This window comes from Cryptotermes secundus, unplaced genomic scaffold (genome assembly GCF_002891405.2).
Source record: "Cryptotermes secundus unplaced genomic scaffold, Csec_1.0 scaffold938, whole genome shotgun sequence".
Lineage (NCBI taxonomy): Eukaryota > Metazoa > Arthropoda > Insecta > Blattodea > Kalotermitidae > Cryptotermes > Cryptotermes secundus.
Window position 1 is genome coordinate 151,669 of NW_019737398.1, and position 18,744 is coordinate 170,412.

At 38.1% G+C, this 18,744-nt stretch overlaps 2 protein-coding genes across 3 annotated transcripts in view; one reads left to right on the forward strand and one right to left on the reverse strand.

Moving 5' to 3' along the window:
• Positions 1–5,868: 5,868 nt before the first annotated feature.
• On the reverse strand, positions 5,869–10,801 carry LOC117282782. Its single transcript, XM_033753818.1, has 5 exons — positions 10,787–10,801; positions 9,193–9,379; positions 8,665–8,781; positions 8,136–8,252; positions 5,869–5,950 (listed from the first exon to the last, which is right to left on the reverse strand). Exons 1-5 carry the CDS (start codon positions 10,797–10,799, stop codon positions 5,869–5,871), a joined length of 516 nt encoding a protein of 171 aa, XP_033609709.1. The 5' UTR covers positions 10,800–10,801.
• Positions 10,802–11,112: 311 nt separating this feature from the next.
• Positions 11,113–18,744, forward strand: part of LOC111870377 — a 206,653-nt gene continuing 199,021 nt past the window's right edge. For both annotated transcript variants that reach the window (XR_004513653.1, XM_023862611.2), the window contains exon 1: positions 11,113–11,310. The gene's annotated coding sequence lies outside the window, so the exon portion shown is untranslated. The remainder of the gene's footprint in view (positions 11,311–18,744) is intronic.

Genomic DNA, 18,744 nt, shown 5'->3' on the forward strand with positions numbered 1-18,744 from the left:
CTAATGTGTGAAAGTGATTGACACTCCTCATTTTACTAATCAGGATGTCAGATAATCTGGATCTAAATAAAAAAACTAAAAATGCTGTTTGCAATTGAGTACATACTTTAAAAGACATATGGCATTTAGAAAGGCAGATGAGTCACTTGGCTGTTCAGACAAAACTTGACTGTTTCTTCAACCTGCATTATTATGTTCAAAAACAAGTTTGCTGTAATTGCATCTTCATAATAGCAAAGGGCTTTGTTGGTGAAATTTGTAATTCTCATTGAGAATTATTTGTGATGTGAAAATACTGGTTGTTACAGACTAGACACATTTGCTTTTTTACCACTGAGGGTTTAATTACCATATGATATGGGGGGTTGTGTATGTTGCTGTTTGTGATGCACTCCTTGTCATAGGAAATAAAGCCGTCCAATCACAGGTGCTGGAGTACAGTGGTGGGGGAGACCTGGATTAGTGTTTACAATCCTACAATAGTGATCCCAGAAGCAGTATCATGTTATGTGGAAAATTTTCTTCCAGATATATAAACTGATAATATATAATGCTTTAGAGGAATGTACCTGATACTGCAGTGCTTCTTTTTGTCTGGTGATGTTTCTACTTTCTACTACTATCACTTTCTGAAATCCTTTGATTATGTCTTACTTTTAAAATTCCCTTTTTAAATTACTAGTCTCAGCTGCTCTGGAGAAATATCTTTGTAAGATAAAAATATTGTACAGAAAGACCATACCTTCAAAAATATTTTAGAACAGCAGTATGGAAAATTCTAATTTCATGTTCAGTTATTTGTCCTTGAAAAGTTCTGAACACTAATTGCAATGTATGTAGTTACTTATATTTATCATGTCACCAGCTTTCCTGTTTTTGAGAAGTGTTGGTCACAGAGGTTTAGACTTTAGAATGCAAGAATGCTGATTTCAAAAACAGATTTGATACCTGAAATCCAGGGAAACACATTAATAACATTCCAGTTAATTCTTTTCTTACAAATGAGGAAGGTTAAAAACATGTTTGCACACTGTATTGTTTAAATGTTAGGTAAGAATGGAATTAATACACTAATTCTTAACATTTTATCTTGGGAAGTGTTAATATAATTTGTAAAATTGTCATCATTTAGAATGGGAAACTTACACAGTTGACTTCATGATCACCAGATAGTCCCTTCCTTCATGCTTCTCTTAGCTCTTCAAGTTGTGGTTTATTCAAATATTAGAATTTAGGGATTTAAATAACATGAGAAATATTTTAATATACAGTAGATGTCTTTAGTCTAAAACATGTCAATATTATTTGGCATTTCCTGACTGTGTAATAGTTACTAGTAGATTTCAACTGATGATTAGCAGATCTGTCAACAATCAACATTCAGGTAACTGTAGTAATCTTAATTGTTACGTTTGATCAGTTGAGTCATCTACAGCGTGAGTGCCTCAATTTGTGATTGAACCATTGCAGGTCAAGGAAACAGCTGTTGGTTCTAAAGAGACTGTGTGTGAAAGAAACAGATTTTCCTTGTGTTTTAATTTATAAAGAAATCATAATCATACAGTAATATCAATAATATAATGAATAGGTTATGTAATAATTATATTAAGGCATGATAGTGTTATCTATAAAATAAGAATATAACAGAAATGAAGACAAAAATAAATAAATGAATTTCAGAAAGCATTACTACATTGAACTTCTGTATTACTTTCAAAGGGAAACAGTATAACATTATCAATGTTGTGATGTGTAACTGTGAAGTAGTGATTGGAATTAAGATTATACTCGTATTTACAGCATTACATGATTTCCCCATAAATTCATATCATTCACACATTCTTTACTTGACTAATACAGATTGTCAGATAATTAATTTTTGTTACGGCAGGTAAGGTAAATGTATAGACAAAAGATTCACATACTTGATAAGTGCTTATATGAATTTCCAGGTAGATTGTACTGTCCTTGTTAACCTGTGTACCAGTTGTGATTCTGACTCTTGTGCATAAGGACAGGGCAAGCAGAAATTCGACATGTCTGACTAGGTACATTTCCCAGATAGTCTTAATACTTTGAAGCGTGGAATTCATCTAAATAAGATATAAAAGTTTGGTTGCTACCTTGCAAGAAACATATTGTATCACCATTACACATACCAGCCAAGTAGTGCTGCTTGGGGTATATTCACTGTTTATGTTAAGAATCATGTAAGAAACATATATTCTGTGGGCAAAACGCAGAGTTTTGCAAACAGGTAGTACATTCAATAACCACTTGGCCTTAAAGGATTGAAATATAGCCAGGTTTCTAAAGAAGGACACAAGGGGGCCTCTCTTTTGTTCTGTTGTATGTATATTTTGGAAATACCTGAGACCCTGATATATATGTTCAATTTATCTGTTTTTACTAGAACAGTACTTACATTTCTCAAAATAGAAATTAACTTCTTATAACCTACTTCCTCAGCATACAAAACAAAATATTTGTGGAAGAAGGTCTAAATTATTTCTGTGACATCTGTCATATGTTTGCCTGTAATTGCTCATATTAATTTCTGGTATCAGTTTTCTTTTTGATATTAAAATTATTTACATATTGTAGTGTCTCTAAATATGTTACAATCAAGAGGGCCACCTGTCAGCATAAGGAGTTAAATCTTCCATGCTGGTTTGTATTTAATGAAACCTTCTGTTAGACTGTCTCCATGGTGACTTATCTCTTATAGTGCTGAAAAGCCATGAATTAACTGTTAACAAGATGGCAGAACATGTCTGTCAAGATAATCTCAGATACCATATCCTTCAAAGAGAGATACCTCAAGATTACAGTCTTCTCAGATGTGACACTTACTTTGATGGAAAGATGTGAATATTTTAGAGGAACCTGCTGCCTACTTCTTCAGGGTGGAAAAGTAAGCAGCACAGGAAAAATATGGTGCTGATAGAGGAAATAAAGGACTAAGCCCTGGGCTATGACACCAGATTCCCAGTTCAGTTCTCCCCCCCCCCAATCCATACCAGTTATTTCCCCATGTGGCTTACAATTCTATCCCGATAATGGAGTGCGGAGGTTCTTTCAAATGTGTGTACCAAACTATGCAGTATCATAGTGATAATTGTGTCATGTTAGAAAGCCAGTTAAAAGAAACTTTACTAGAGTTGAATTCATCTAAATTCATAATCAAGCTGTTATATAAAGAGTTAAATGATTCTTCAGCAAGAGCCATAAGACCGTCAGTGAAAGAGGTGATATCAACAGAAAGTTTATGTGAAATCGTTAGTGAACAAACTTCAGTTGAACCAAAGTGGACTGATGTAGTGACTGGAAAGTATAAGAGAATTGCCAGTGGTTGACGGAAAAACATTTATAGAATACCCGTCATAAATAATCTCTACAAATTACCTTGCAATAGTGAAGTCCGCGAAACCCAGGTCTTTCATCTGAGAACCAAGAAGTAAGAAAACACTACAAAAAGCAAACATCACCAGAAACATTTCAGAAGAAGATCCAGCTCCTAAAAGCTGTGTTGTTGTTTTCAGAAATATCAGATTGTGAAAAAATCCAGGAAACCAGCAATTGTAAATGTAATGTACACATACATGTACCATCAGAACACTTTAGAACTGTTTCCTGTTTGGTTTCTTATCTTTACAGTTGTTTTTGTACCCCTTCTCTGCTTACCTAATTTTCTTAGCATGACACTGTTAAGAACATAATGTAATGCAATACGGCTGTAAAGTAAGCTGTGAAGGAGTTACAGTGCATTTTGTTCATACAATGCAGTGCAGCGAACTTGGTCTCTGTTCCCCTTAAAGAAATTAACTTGTGACCAATGGTTACTAGGAGAGCCTGTTGTAACTGAGTGGTGGCCATGATATTAGTGTACATACTGTAATGATATGTGATAGTAAACCATGTGATTATGGTTGCCTAATTTTAATTTTTTGTATGTACACAATTTCAGTTAACACTGTTTAATGTCTATAATTCATTCTGAATGTACAGATACTAAGTAGCATAAAATGGTACGATGGAAATTGTTTTTATTTCCTTGTCCATCTCTCCCAACACATGCCAAAGTATATTATATATAGCAGGGGTAACCAAACTTACAGAGCATCAGTGCTCGTGTGATAATTTTCATAAGCTTGGGAGCCACGTACATTTACAGACATGGACCGGATAGCTTGCTGTTTATGTACATGCTTTCCTCATGACAGGTAAGCCACACAAAACAGTTTAGAAGAGTTGATGTGGCTCGTGAGTCAGAATTGGGTCATGTCACTTGTTTGTAGCAGAGTTTGGTTACCCTTTGGGGGGCTCAGGAGGATGGGGAAATGCAGGAGTAATTAACCTGAATAGCTGAAAACAGTGATGGGGTACTATACTGTTCACAGCAAAAATATTGTTGCATGTCATGAATAATAAATTTAGTAATGTACGAGGTATTTAATTTAGTGTTGTACTTATGACAACGACCAGTTGTATTCTTATCTGATGATGAGTCAGGATCAAAATTGGCACAACCATTTTAAGAATGAAAATGCAGTGAGGTAAGTTATTTTTTCAGACTCAATAGTGTCTTAAGTACTTAGAACAAAAGGATATTTTTCACACTTCTTTGATAGACCACATAATTCATGTACCTCACAGATCTGGGAATATGACCATCAGACTGTATATATAAGTGGGAACCAATGTTGTAGGTGAACATGCTAGTTCCATCTTCACAATTGAAGGTGGAGCCAGTTAGTATCCACGTACTAGACTGCTCAATGTCAAAACCCAGAAGGCTAGATTCTATGATTTTTCGCTACAGAAACCGCAAATCTAGTACATAGGTCAGTTTAAATGGCTCATGGAGAATCAAGTGTTTTCACATTAGTTTCAATACCATCATAATACATTGTACCATATCTGATAAATACCATACAGTGGAATATATTTTCAACAGCTCAACATGTTTGACCCTTAAATGACTAATTAGAATATGATACTTGATTCTTGTTGATTGTAAAACGTATGAGATAGAATAATTATGTGAAAACAATGAGTAATTTAACTAAATCATTGATGTAAATTATGCCCCTGATGATAGGCCCTTAACAGTCAAAATATGTTGAAAATATATTACATGTAATTGCATTGTATTAGGAGCCAGGATAGCATAGTCGGTATAGCAACTGGCTACAGGCTGGACAACTGAAGGGTTGGAATTTGAGTTCCGGTAGGGGTCAAGAATTTTCTGTTCCCCAAGTTGTCCAGACCAGCTCTTGGGTCCACCCAGCCTCCTAGCCAATGGGTACCAGGGGCTCCTTCCTCGGGGGTAAAGCGGCCACGGCGTGAAGCTGACCACTCACTGGCAACTAGTGCCAAGGTCAAGAAAATGCAGTTCTATACATATACTCCCCCATACATCTTCATGGCGTAGTGCTTAATTAGTTAAGCACAGGGGCAACTTTACCATAATTGATAGTATTAATTAAATACAATATAGGTTCATATGTTTTCATAACAGAATTCAGCAATATTAACTGCATAAGTTAGTAAGCAGATCAGTGATGATAAGTATTACAAGGTAGAGCTACCTTGTGAAGATGTATAGGAAGTATGGAGGTCCTGAGCAACTTGACTTGAGCAGTAGCACTATCCTGACCTGATTTTTATGGTTTTTATCACTCCATTTTTGCATATACTGGGTTAGTACTTCAACTTAGGCGGCATTATATCCAATTCACTATCATCCTATAATTTTACAGTGTATATAGGCTGAAACAGTAGCATTGTCACTGAATAAACCATAAATGTAAATATTTAAGTATGGAGGTCAGATCCACACTTCCTAGATGGAGGTGCATGGTTAGTTTAAGACTCCAGTTGGTTTACATCTCGGGAAGAGCCACCAGTACCCACTAGATGATAGACCTGATAGCTGGTCTGGGTGTGACTGCAAACAGAAACATCTTGGCTGAGAACTGAACCCTGGCATTGGGTTTCAATCACAACAATATTCAGCTACCCAAAGTTCTTATAGTATCATTTCCATTCTCTACAGGTCAATGGTCCCTCCCTTCTTGATGTCTTCCAGTACCTCACCATACCATCTTGTCTGTGTTGTTCCATATCTGTTTTCCCTTTAAATTGCAGTCTAATGCCTACCTACTTAATTATTTAGATTCTTAGCTTAATTTCTGTTGTATAGATATGCAAAAATTTTAATAATATTGTGACGAGCTATCTTACATCCATCACCACGCAACAGCTACAATGGAAATTGTGGAGATCCCACAGTGATAAATCGTAGCGATGAAGGCTGTTGAGTAACAGCGGATGAGACGAAACTCGTTACCAGCGTGTAAAGAGCGTTCTCGAAGCAACGGATTGCCGAACATGTGAGATCGAACCTTGGCGAATGGTGTCCTTTATCTGGTCCGCAGACGAGACGAAACTCGTTACCAGCGTGTAAAGAGCGTTCCCGAAGCAACGGATTGCCGAACACGTGAGATCGAACCTTGGCGAATGGTGTCCTTTATCTGGTCCGCAGAACACCTACATAAGCCGAGAGCGACAGAGCTACGACCACCACAGAGCTAATTAGCCTTCATACAATGCAGTTGGAACCTAGTCAAGACATCACAGAATTCATGTGATACCACAAGTGAAAATAATTGTATGGTGTATAAGTGTGAGTGTCCAATATAGAGTCGCTAAATCCGAGACCCACGTGAAGTTATTTGTTGCATGACACACCCAACACGACAATATTTTAGCCATTACAAGTATGTAATATGAATGATGGTAGCTCAGTAAACTGATCTGATATCGCCTTACTGCTAGTAACTTTAAGTTAAATGAAAGAGTCTATCCTCAAATAATAATATCATCATATCATCTGGGATGTCATGGTGTAGGGTCTGGTATAAATTGATCCGCATATCAGAAGAACATACCGCCATCATTTCCTGGGCTGAAGAGTAAGCCAAGGAAGTAGCCACCACTAAGTTGGCTGATTCATCGACTCCTGTAGTAGCAGTACATTCCTCTGAAATGTCTGTAAACATCTACCAGACAACTAGGTGTCGCATCCCAGAAGGTACTTTTCATAGCCATCACTGTGAGAACTCAAAGTCTCACGAGTCTGTCTTTATTTTTCTTTCTGTTATTACATTTTTAGTGTAGATATTTTCAAGATTTTAGTGACTAAAGGTGGGGTTTTGATCAGTAATTTGATATACTGCATTCTTACAACTCATAACTACAAGTAAGGATTATGCTTTCACTACACACTCCACAAATCATTGTAGGACACTAGGTCTTCTCAGTCTGTTATAGTGTTCACTAGCCATTGCTTGCTAACAATGAATGGTTAAGTTCAGAATCCAAAATGCTCATTATGGAATAAAAAATAGAGGAATTACAAACTTACAGGCACAGTAAGTGCAGAAAATTTGCTCACAAACTTATATTTAAGTCAGTTAAGAGGATTTCTAATGATTGTGCTAGTGTTCAGAATGGAAAGATATATTTTTAAAATATTTTTACTAATTATTATTGTTTTATTTCCTTCTTTTATTAATTCTGATTCCCCCCCAATATCTGGGTCAAAAGAAAACGCCTGGGATTTCCAGTTCCTGCTACTGATCACATTTGCAAGGTCTAATACACAGTAACTCTAAAATGTGCCACAATGCCTCCAAATTTACAACTCCCGTTTATGTACCTTGAACATTAAGAGTGTGCAGGAAGAATGAAAAGTAATTTATGAGGCAGAGATTGATCGACTCCCTCCCCAGTCAAACCTCTGAAGCCTGGAATTCATACGAATAATGTACTCTGGCTTCCATGGCAATATGTGACACCATCTACATGAAGTCAATACAGTGCCACATCCTGGATAATCTAAATTGTTCTTCAAATACAGTTCTCACCTCACACAGAACAGCATCTCCGTTACAGTGATCACTTAGTTAATTCTGTTAAGGGAAATAATTGTTTAATGTGATAATCCTACAAATCCATGAATACACTGTGTGGGCAGAACACATAGTTTGTAATTGTTGAAGCAGTTGATATACATTGTTACCACTGTGCTTCAGAGGGCTAAACTCATACTCAGGTAGCACTGTACTCACCTGAAACGCAAGCAATACTTAGAAGCGACAAATATGGTGAGGTTAAATTTACAAACAGGTCCAAGTGCCATGCTATGAACAGGAGGCAGAACAATACCTGTGTCTTGGCAGATATACCTAAAAACAAAATAAAATAGAATATTAATTAATGTAATGAGTAAGTATTTTGATCTTGATTCATTCTGTATATTTAATGACATTGTCAGTATCTCTGATTATAGAGTAACAAATGGTAGTATGATAATGGATTATATAGGATGTATAAATGGAATATAAAGTGATTATGGTATAGTCTGATTCACTGTTTTTGGCATTTATCTGAAGGAACTAACACAAACTGGAAAGAAACTTTGTCAGTACAGTCGGTGCCCCAGTTTATATTTGAACTAGGCACCTCCAAAATACAAATCAAAAGACTGAAAGGGAAGATTAAGGGAGACAAACAGNGTAATTGTTAAAGCAGTTGATATACATTGTTACCACTGTGCTTCAGAAGGCTAAACTCATACTCAAGTAGCACTGTACTCACCTGAAACGCAAGCAATACTTAGAAGCGACAAATATGGTGAGGTTAAATTTACAAACAGGTCCAAGTGCCATGCTATGAACAGGAGGCAGAACAATACCTGTGTCTTGGCAGATATACCTAAAAACAAAATAAAATAGAATATTAATTAATGTAATGAGTAAGTATTTTGATCTTGATTCATTCTGTATATTTAATGACATTGTCAGTATCTCTGATTATAGAGTAACAAATGGTAGTATGATAATGGATTATATAGGATGTATAAATGGAATATAAAGTGGTAATGGTATAGTCTGATTCACTGTTTTTGGCATTTATCTGAAGGAACTAACACAAACTGGAAAGAAACTTTGTCAGTACAGTCGGTGCCCCAGTTTATATTTGAACTAGGCACCTCCAAAATACAAATCAAAAGACTGAAAGGGAAGATTAAGGGAGACAAACAGGAAACAGAAACTCATCAGCACAGCACTTCTACAGAAGCAATTGAATGTTGGCAGAATACTAATGCAAAACATCTACCACTACCTGAGAGACACAGCATTCTCAGGCCAGTCAAGGACTTTCAGGGTGTTGCTGTTGGGGTCTACATGTTCACTAGCTAATGTGGAGCCATCTACATTCCTCAGCTCAGTAGAGTTACTGAAGAATGCACAAAGAAACTTCAGCCAGATCAGTGGCTCTACCATCCAGTACAAACAGCAGTGGCAGAACACTGAAACAACCAGCCATAACAGTCAGCTTATACCAGAACTTTAATAGAGAAAAGGACTACCAGTTAAGTTCTGACAGAGAGATCATCCAATAGCAAAGGATGCCACAGCCACATTCATCCTACAAAACCCATGCCAGTGTGGGAAATAACTGAAGCAGGCTTACTTCCTCCAACTGTGGACAATCAATCACGTTTTCGGCTCTTCTCCCTCCTAGGATACACCGTTCCCAACTTTTCTTCCCTCCCATTTCCTTTAAAACCTACTCTCTACCAACCAGGACCCTGTGCCACCTTCTACGCCTCCCGGCCCACACGGGAAGTTAAGCAACAATGTGGTTAGTGTGAGACTGAATTGGCGACCGCTTGGGTGCTACCGGCAGCCTATGGGGACCAGCTTTATCGACACAAAACGTCAGCAATTCCTAGGTGAAACAAAAAAGGCATGAACACTGAATGGGAAATTACATGTGCACGATTCTTTTCTGTACATATACAATTACAAACCGATTACGGTTATAAGATACGTCATATCTTCTAAAAGAATACGCCTGTCAACATTCAGCAAAACTGGTGAAAAACGCCTTAAAAATACCACTTAAAAATACTAAGCCAAATGGAAATCTGATTATTCGACATTTCAGTCATAGCGGGCATAGGGGTCATAGCTTTCAGTGCCACAGCTTTATCGACCGTTATCGACTATAGTTCGCAATGCAGCTCGAAGATGGCGCAACTTCGATCTTCTATCAAGTACTGGAGCGAAATATGGATACCCAATTTGAGCCGAAAACATTTGACTGAACTGGCAAAATAATGGAATTGTTCACGTTTTGTAGCTATATAAATGCAGTTCTTAAAAATCAAGTAAGTTTAAGTCAAGTTTAAAATAGAACACTTTTCTGTGCGCTACATCTGTTGCAATGAACGAAGTCCAACTGTTGACAGCATTTCAGGTTATCAGTGCTAGAGAATAAAGGACTAGAGCAAATAAATAACATAAATAAGATAAATAAGAACCACATTCTACAGAGTCTTTATATAAGGTAAGTGAAATGTTTTACATATACTGGTTCGGTGTGGTTATGCTGTTTTGTTTTCATGATTTCAAGCCTGATGCAGTGATAGTCCTGCGGCCAATGACGACCAAAGTACTTTTTGAGTTCAAATTTCAGCGAATTTCTATATTACATTTAAAATTTTCTGTCAAAACTCACATATATAAAATCATTAATGGGTTATTAAGTTTATTGAGTTCATGCATGTAATTTGGCGGTAAACAGGTACCAACTTTTTGAGGAACCTGCTACCCCTCTCTCAAGTACCCTGAAGATTACAATCTGCACAAGAGTGACATGCATATCCCATTCAGGGATGTACGTAAAATAAACGTTTTTGGGTTGTACTCACTTCTTAACATCATTCTATAAAGAACTCATGCCTTTTGACTGTATTTGGTCTGCTTCGTTTTTTTTTCCAAGTGCCTGAACTGGACAGAACTCGTTAACAGGTATTTCATATACTACCGAGTATCGATAAGGACTATCGACTAAAGTAACAGGTATTCATAAGAGATGGCAGAGTTATGACATTGTTAGTAGCTTCGTTGTAAATGCAAAAGTGTCGTACAGATTAGTTTCATGAATTTACCCAATAATAGTGCGCAGTACAAATGTCCAGTAATATGAAACAATCACGCATGCGCTAATTTTCAGCTGGAATAAGATGGGGCGAACGAAACGAAATGTCAACAGTTACGCATGTCTTCTTGCTGGTTAACCGCGTGCTGGTTTAGGTCATTGGTACTTGGTATCAAGCACGACTCAAAAATAATAACCTAAATGGTACTCCTTAAACTTCACGGATTCTGTTCCTTACTGAATATGTAGACGGATTTCAGTTAATGGCGTCTTGGAAATAATTGTTTAAGAGAGGTATGTACGCATGCTATAAACAACATGATATCCGAATTGCTATGCATGTACTGAGACCGTAAAGGAGGATTCCAAAATGTGAAGCTCCTTAAAAGGTTCAAATGCGTCTATTACAGTGTCACAGTAAATTAATGTTTTTTGGTGCTACATGAAATTAGAACTAAATTTTAGAACCTGAAATGAGTAAAACTAGAAAATGATTCATATGCATATAATTTTAGAATTCGTTTGCAGTCTTAAGTTTTGTAAGATATTCTGTGTATATTGTTATTATTAATTTAAAATTAGTCTACCAAATTAATCAGAATGAGCTTGCATTGAAGTATGCAGTTATTTAGTCAGTTAATGTTTTTTTATTCATAAAACGACAGTACAACCACGAAAAATTTACTTTTCACTTTAGGATATTTCGAAGTACAGTACACATTACCATCGCATGGGTACAAAATACACAGTGTTTTACCCGTCGGTACTGATTTGCAGTGCGCCACAACTTTATATATACTTTTATCTCTGTTTTGAGCTCTATGTTGGGAACATTTTTTTTTTTAAGTTTTACATTTCTGATAAGAGCCACTTTTTCACGATTCAGATTTTTGAAGTCGGTGTCAGATGTAATTTTAAGTAAAAGTTAATGTTGTCCCTGTGTTTAGCTAATGAAACACTGCGCCATGAAGGCGTATGGGGGAGTGGATGTATAGATCCACACTTTCTTGACTTCGACACTAGCTGGAGGTGAATGATCAGCTTTACGCCCCTGCCGCTTTACCCCCGGGGAATGGGCCCCCAATACCCACTGGATAGAAGGTCTGGACATCATGGAGAAGAGAACATTCTTGACCCTACCGGATTCGAATTCCGACCCCTCGGTCATCTAGCCCGTAGCCAGTCGCTATACCGACAATGCTATCCCGGGTCTGTAATTTTAAGTATTAATTTAAAATAGTGTCAGAATGAGTTTAAATAAGAAATAATCACTGTTCAAAAAATACGAGTTAAATATTTCATAGAATTTAATTTTCTAAATAAGAGAATGAAAGTATTTCTTTTAAATAAAAATAGAGCTGCAAGTCAGACTAATCTATTTCATTTACTGATATCGTTTCATTTCGATGGGGTTTTACACGTCTAATATCTTCAGATGTTTATTTATCATGTCGTATATTACTATATATTGTGTATGTGCTGTACTTATTTTTTTTTTAATTCGCTTAAAGGGGGGGTGGAGTCAAACTGGGTCCACTCGGTACGGCGGCCTCTGATTGTCCTATTGTAGCCTGCCCGGGTGATTATGATGATGGAGAATTTGGTGGAATGAAAATTGTCAGGGGAAACCGAAGTACTCGGAGAAAACCAGCTCCAGCGCCACTTTGTCCACCACAAATCCCACTTGACCAGACGTGGGATCTTACCCGGGCCGCCGCGGTGGGAAGCCAGCGACTAACCGCTTGAGCTATGGCGCGGCCATGGGCTGTGCTTACTTTCTTTAAGAATTTTCTGTCATTGGTTAAACTTTTGTCGCTAGTGGTACCCTCCTTAATGTCAGTTAACGATGCACACCGTTTCTATAGGCCAGCTTCGCTTTAGGCCTACCGAGTGCCTAGTAATATCGGTCCGTCCGTCCGTATGTACGCATGAAGCAACGGCAGAGCGGCTAAGAGAATTGTTAAGGGCTCTGGTCGCCCTTGGTATCGGTCGGTATAGCGACTGGCTACGGTCTGGACCGTCTGGACTACCGAGGAGTCGGAGTTCGAGTCCCGGTAAGGTCAAGAATTCTCTTTTCTCCACGTCGTCCAGACCGGCTCTGGGGCCCACCCATCTTCCTATTCAATTGGTAGGGGGGGCTCTTTCTTTGGGCGTAAAGCGGCCGGAGATTTTTTAATATGATTTTAATCATCATTTGTAACTAATTCCTTTTTTTTAAGTTACATGAGTGAAATTTAATTTCTTAATATGAGCGTTATTCCTTTTCTAAAGTTTTAGTTACTGCATATTATGGATCTGTCAAGAAGAACAAGCATATTTCGGTAGAAGAACAAATATTTCTTTTTTTATATAAATTCAGTCTTATAAATATATACACGTCCATTTTGAAATGCCTAGATTTGCTGCGATTATTTTTTTTTGTTTCTTTCTTCCACTCCTGAATAACTGTTTACTTTGGCAAATGTTAACCTGTTAGAGCACATTGCTTTCAATGTACAGCCTGGTTTAGCTTTAAAATACAGAGAATTTTGCGAAGAGAATTCACTTGTAGGACTCGAATCTTTCTCGATATAAACAGCGATTATTTCCGCTGGCCTTTGTAGTGGAGAAATAGTATATTCTCTGTGAGGTACGAACTGAATTTATAAATATTATTTAGATGAACTTGCTTCAGAGGATTAAAATTTTTTTTTCTTTCACAGAAGTGTTACGATCTATTTTACTTTCACACAATAAAGTATTTTAGCAAAACTATGCTCATTGGAATTAGTTAAGTAATTCTAACACAAGCCATCCTAATTTAATTCAGTTTATCATCATTTTATGAAGATGTTTCAAACACCAGCCATTTCCATGCCCCCGTACCTACAGAGCGGCTCTCATACGGATGGATGAACGAATTTTCAAGTTATGAAAATCTCCGTTTTGTCAGATAATGTTGGTATAAGTGTTCAGTGGAACCGGGATAATTCAAGCGGCATTGCGACGAGCTAAATACTAATGACAAAAGAATGGAACAGGTCCCATCTACAAGTGTCGAATATCCGTTTGAAAACGGAAGAGATCGATCAAGAAAATATACAGAGAACTTACGTCGTAAAACTTGCATAAAATGACACCAGTCATGTAAAAGAAATTGAGCAGGGGTCACAACAATGAACATTTATTATTATACAAAAATCTGTGTATTTTTTTTTAACTGATGGTTCCATGGAAAGAGCATGAAGGGGGCAAACCTTCTATGCATCCGTAATTTAAAATTATAGTACGAGAAAAAAAAAACTTTTAACAAAACGCAACAAAGCAACTCTGTCCTTATAGTCAGCGTAGTTGGCCCAGTAACTATGTAATATACACAGGGTGTCCCAGGAGGAAAGTTCAGTATTTTGGGAGGTCATAATATTGGTCATTCTAAGCAAAAATAAAATTATATATACATGTGTCCTAGTCCGAACGGTTTCCGAGATAGAGCTATTTCATTGTACCGTTCCAAAATTGTTGATAGGAAAGATATATTACGTTGTGTCTCTAATGCCGGTATTTAATATTCAAGTGACAAAGTTGATACATTTCATCTAGTAGACTTTAAAGGATTCTGACGATGGTGTATGCTGTACAGAACTATGAGGCTCCTTTTGGACTTTATCCATCTGGTATATATAAGACAAAAAACCACAACGTTTCGGAGACTGGATCTGTCTCCGTCCTCAGGTGGATGGGGCAGGATAGACCTACTCAGTTGGGTCCGTTAGAAAGAGCTGGTACAGTGATTGAGACTAGCTCTTTCTAACGGGCCCAACTGAGTGGGTCTATCCTGCCCCATCCACCTGAGGATGGATACAGATTCAGTCTCCGAAACGTGTTTCTTTTTGTCTTATATATACCAGATGATGGATAAAGTCCAAAATAAGCCTTATAGTTCTGTTCTTCTAGTGCATTACATTTTCGAAAATTCCATCGTCAACGTCAATACACTTTGCAACTTGTGTGAGGACATGGCGTGTTGCTCGTCTGTACAGTGTACAGTGAAACAGCTCTATCTCGGAAACCATTCGGAATAGGACACATGTGCCTATACATTTTCTTGCTTAGAATGATCAATATTACGACCTCCCAGAATATATTTCTTTCCTCTTGTGCCATTCTGTATATGTACATAAATTTGTAAGCATTGACCAATGTATATACTGTCAAGCAACAGTATATGTAAAATGACCTGATTATATCCAGTAGACCGAACATTTGTATAATAAAGCAACTGTGTATGATTTATTTAACCATATGCAGTGTTTGTGCTGACGGATCCTCATATTCATTAACAAGTTTCCAGAAAGTTTACAGATAAGTAAATCATAAATGTCTCCTTCTTATAATTATTGACTTTTGGGATATTATCCGTCGTTCTGTTTTCTTTTAAGAACATTTCGGAGACTGGGCTCTGCCTCCGTCCTTAGGTAAAAGCCTACCCAGTTTGGCTTAAACAGAAGGGTGGAAAATGTTTAAAAAGTCTGTAATTCTATTAACCCTTTAGAGGCCGAGTTAGAGTCACTTTAAGACTGGCGGTTTACCGACAATCAGTTCATCTTGGCAACAAGCCATTTGAGAATCACTACCAGTAATTTTATTTTCCAACTGAACTTTTACGGTTATAGTCCTTATGTAACATCCTCTTTGACGAGAGGATTGGTCTATCGTTTTCAATTGGTGCTGGCCTTCGCCAGTGCAGTCATTCTCAGGTCCGAGTCCTGCGAGGATCATTACCACAATTTGCAGTATCAGATTCGAGACTTCCCCAACCTAGATGACCAGGTCCCCATATTTATAACCCCCAGAAACCGGATTGCCCCGGTTGTACCCCCCAGGCACTAGATATCCTTTTCGTCGCCTCCTACGACTCGAAGGGCTACGGTGGAGATATTTGACCCTGCCTCCACACAGGATATAAAGGCCGAATTTCTGCGAAGTACTACGTATATATAAATGCAGTTCGTACCTCACAGGAAACACATCACGTCTCCTCTATAACGACCAACCGGTTAATGGTGTTTAGGGAAACAGTCGCAGGTTACTGTGAGAGCCATACGGAACACAGAAGTGTAGTCTGTGTCCAGAATGTAGAGTTTCAATATGTTAAAGCAGGTGGTACATATAGCAACCATAGTGCTTTAAATGTCCAATATGCCATCGTCAGAAACTTTAAGACCTTATTGTTTTATTCTTAGTTTTTTGTAATAGTAGTTCGGTTTAAATTAAAGTATTTACTTAAGATTTAACTGGAATTTTAAAAGACATTGAAAGAAGAACTTTGCTGGTTCTGAATGGCTAAAAGTTTTCCGGCGGCATAAGGTAGGCCTTACATACACACCTAACGATAGGTCTGATTGTAGGACCTTGTAGTTCTCGCGGACTTGGGGGAAGAAAAGAAAAACTTTTTGAAACTCGATAATGATTAATGACGTTAGAGTCAATACTGTTAAAAGTTTTTGGACCAGTTCTTATGATGCCAGCGAAAATTGGTGCAATTACAAGCGGATGTTTTTATCAGACTTCGAAAGAGAAACGAACCCGTGTCAACTACAGGCAGATACGGTTGAGTCAGGAGAGGTATGAAGCTTATAGACAGTGAATAATACATCTAGAAATGCAAGGAAGATGAAGTGTTTCTTTCTTTTCTTTTTCCCATCAGAAGAGTAAGAGGTTTGTGAAACAGAACCTGCATTAAGCAGAAATATTTCCTTGTTAGATCTGAAGCTCTCACAGATGTAAGTGGAGATGTGACGTCATATAGTTGATAGATGTTTACTTGAGTTTATATGTTTTCTGCGTCTTCAAGTTAGAAGGCAGAAGACGGAGGTAGCGTGTTCTTCCGAAACGCTGGTTGATTTTCAACGGACTCCACGACGTTGTGTTCCAGAAGATGGAACTCTCCAGAACTTCTGTTCGAAAAATTTAGCTCCGATAAATTGTTAACGATATACGCGCAGAAACGCATTTGTACCTAAAATACCTATAATCGTTTTCCGATTGAAAGCAAACTTGGAATTTGTCGACAAAAAATTTAGTTCAACTAGCCAGTATCAAGTTTCACGGAAATCCGTTACACGTTTATCGAAGTATTTAACGAACACATAGTGACAGCGATATTAATAGGTACTCAGTAGATATGGGAAGACACCTTAGAATGCAATTTATGGAAAGTAGTCTGATAGGATTTTGGTGCGAAAGCCAAAGGGAAAGAGACCATTAGACATCCCAGACGTAGGTGGCAGGATAATATTAAAATGGGTCTTAGAGAGATAGGACGGGGTGATATGAACTAAATTTGTCTGGCTCAGGATAGGAGCTATTGGAAAAGCTCTTGTGAACACGTCGACGAACTTTCGAGTTCCATAAAATGTTGGGGAAATTCTTGAGTTGCTGCACAACTGGCGACTTCTCAAGAATGATTCAGCTTTATGGAGCTAGTCTGATTTGTTAATATACTGAGGAATAATATCTTATGGATTGTGACGCCGCGCAATGCGATAGAAGTTAACGGACGTTTCGAGGGAACGTACTGTCTCCACGACCGCAGAGTAAGCCAGTCAAGCATCCAGTAAAATATAGAGAACAAACTTGGTGCTCGTTTACTCTTTAACGCTGAATATGGGAACACTATGTTCCTCCGAAACGTCAGTGAACTTCTTTCAGACTTCACGGCATCGCATCCCAGAAAATAAATACTCTGCATGGTCTTCGGTGTGAGAACATAGATCCAAGTGGGCTCGTAGCATATTGTTTGTTTTATCATTCTGTTTTATTAAGTTTTTTCTTTTGCACTACAGCCCCAGTGGGCCTAGGCCTACCTCCATGAACTTCTCCGTTCACTTCGGTTTTTCTAGATCTTACACGTTTGGTAGGGCTCCTTGGGCGGGTGATCAGCTCGTCGCAAGGCCTCTACCTGTACACAAACACAGAAAAACGCACACACACAAACTAAACATCCATGCCCTGAGTGGGATTCGAACCCACGATCCTGGTTTCCAAGCGAGCGAAGACAGTACATGCCTTAGACCGCTCGGCTACCGTGACCGGCTTTATGAAGTTTACTTTCCTGAATATTTCTGTCAAAATGGGAAAGACTGAGGCATCGACAGTTGGTGAAATGTGTGCGGAGTGCTGTAACGTAGCGCTCGCACGCACCTAGAGCCTGCTTAAAGTAATAATTGGGACTTTTATCGGGCTCCGCTGGAGAACATTCTCCGGATATCCGCGTAGCCATATCTCACCCCAGGGAAACATTCGTCCGGATTGCGAATGGTCCTTTAGCAAATTGTAACTGAACGTGACTGTAAAAATTCAACGTGAACTTGATCCTGTGCTTAATTAAACACTACACCATTAAAGCGTATGGGGAATGGAGGTATAGCTCCATTCTTTTCTTGGTTTTCGAGCCGATTGACGTCGTCTCGTTTTCGTGAGATACTCATTTCGAATCGTGGTCGGACATCGGCTATCTGGACTGAGGTTTTGTGTGATTTCCTCAATCCCTCTAGGAAAATACCGGGAAAGTGCCTCGATTGTGCAACAATTACTTTCTTCCAATCGCTCTCCAGTTCATCATTCATCTGTCATCCTACCATTTGACGATATCTTCTACCCTGAAGGTGGAGCCAGCGTGTTCCTCCGAAACATGTGTACCTGTCTACCAAACTGCATGACATCACATTCCCAGAAGACTGTAATCTG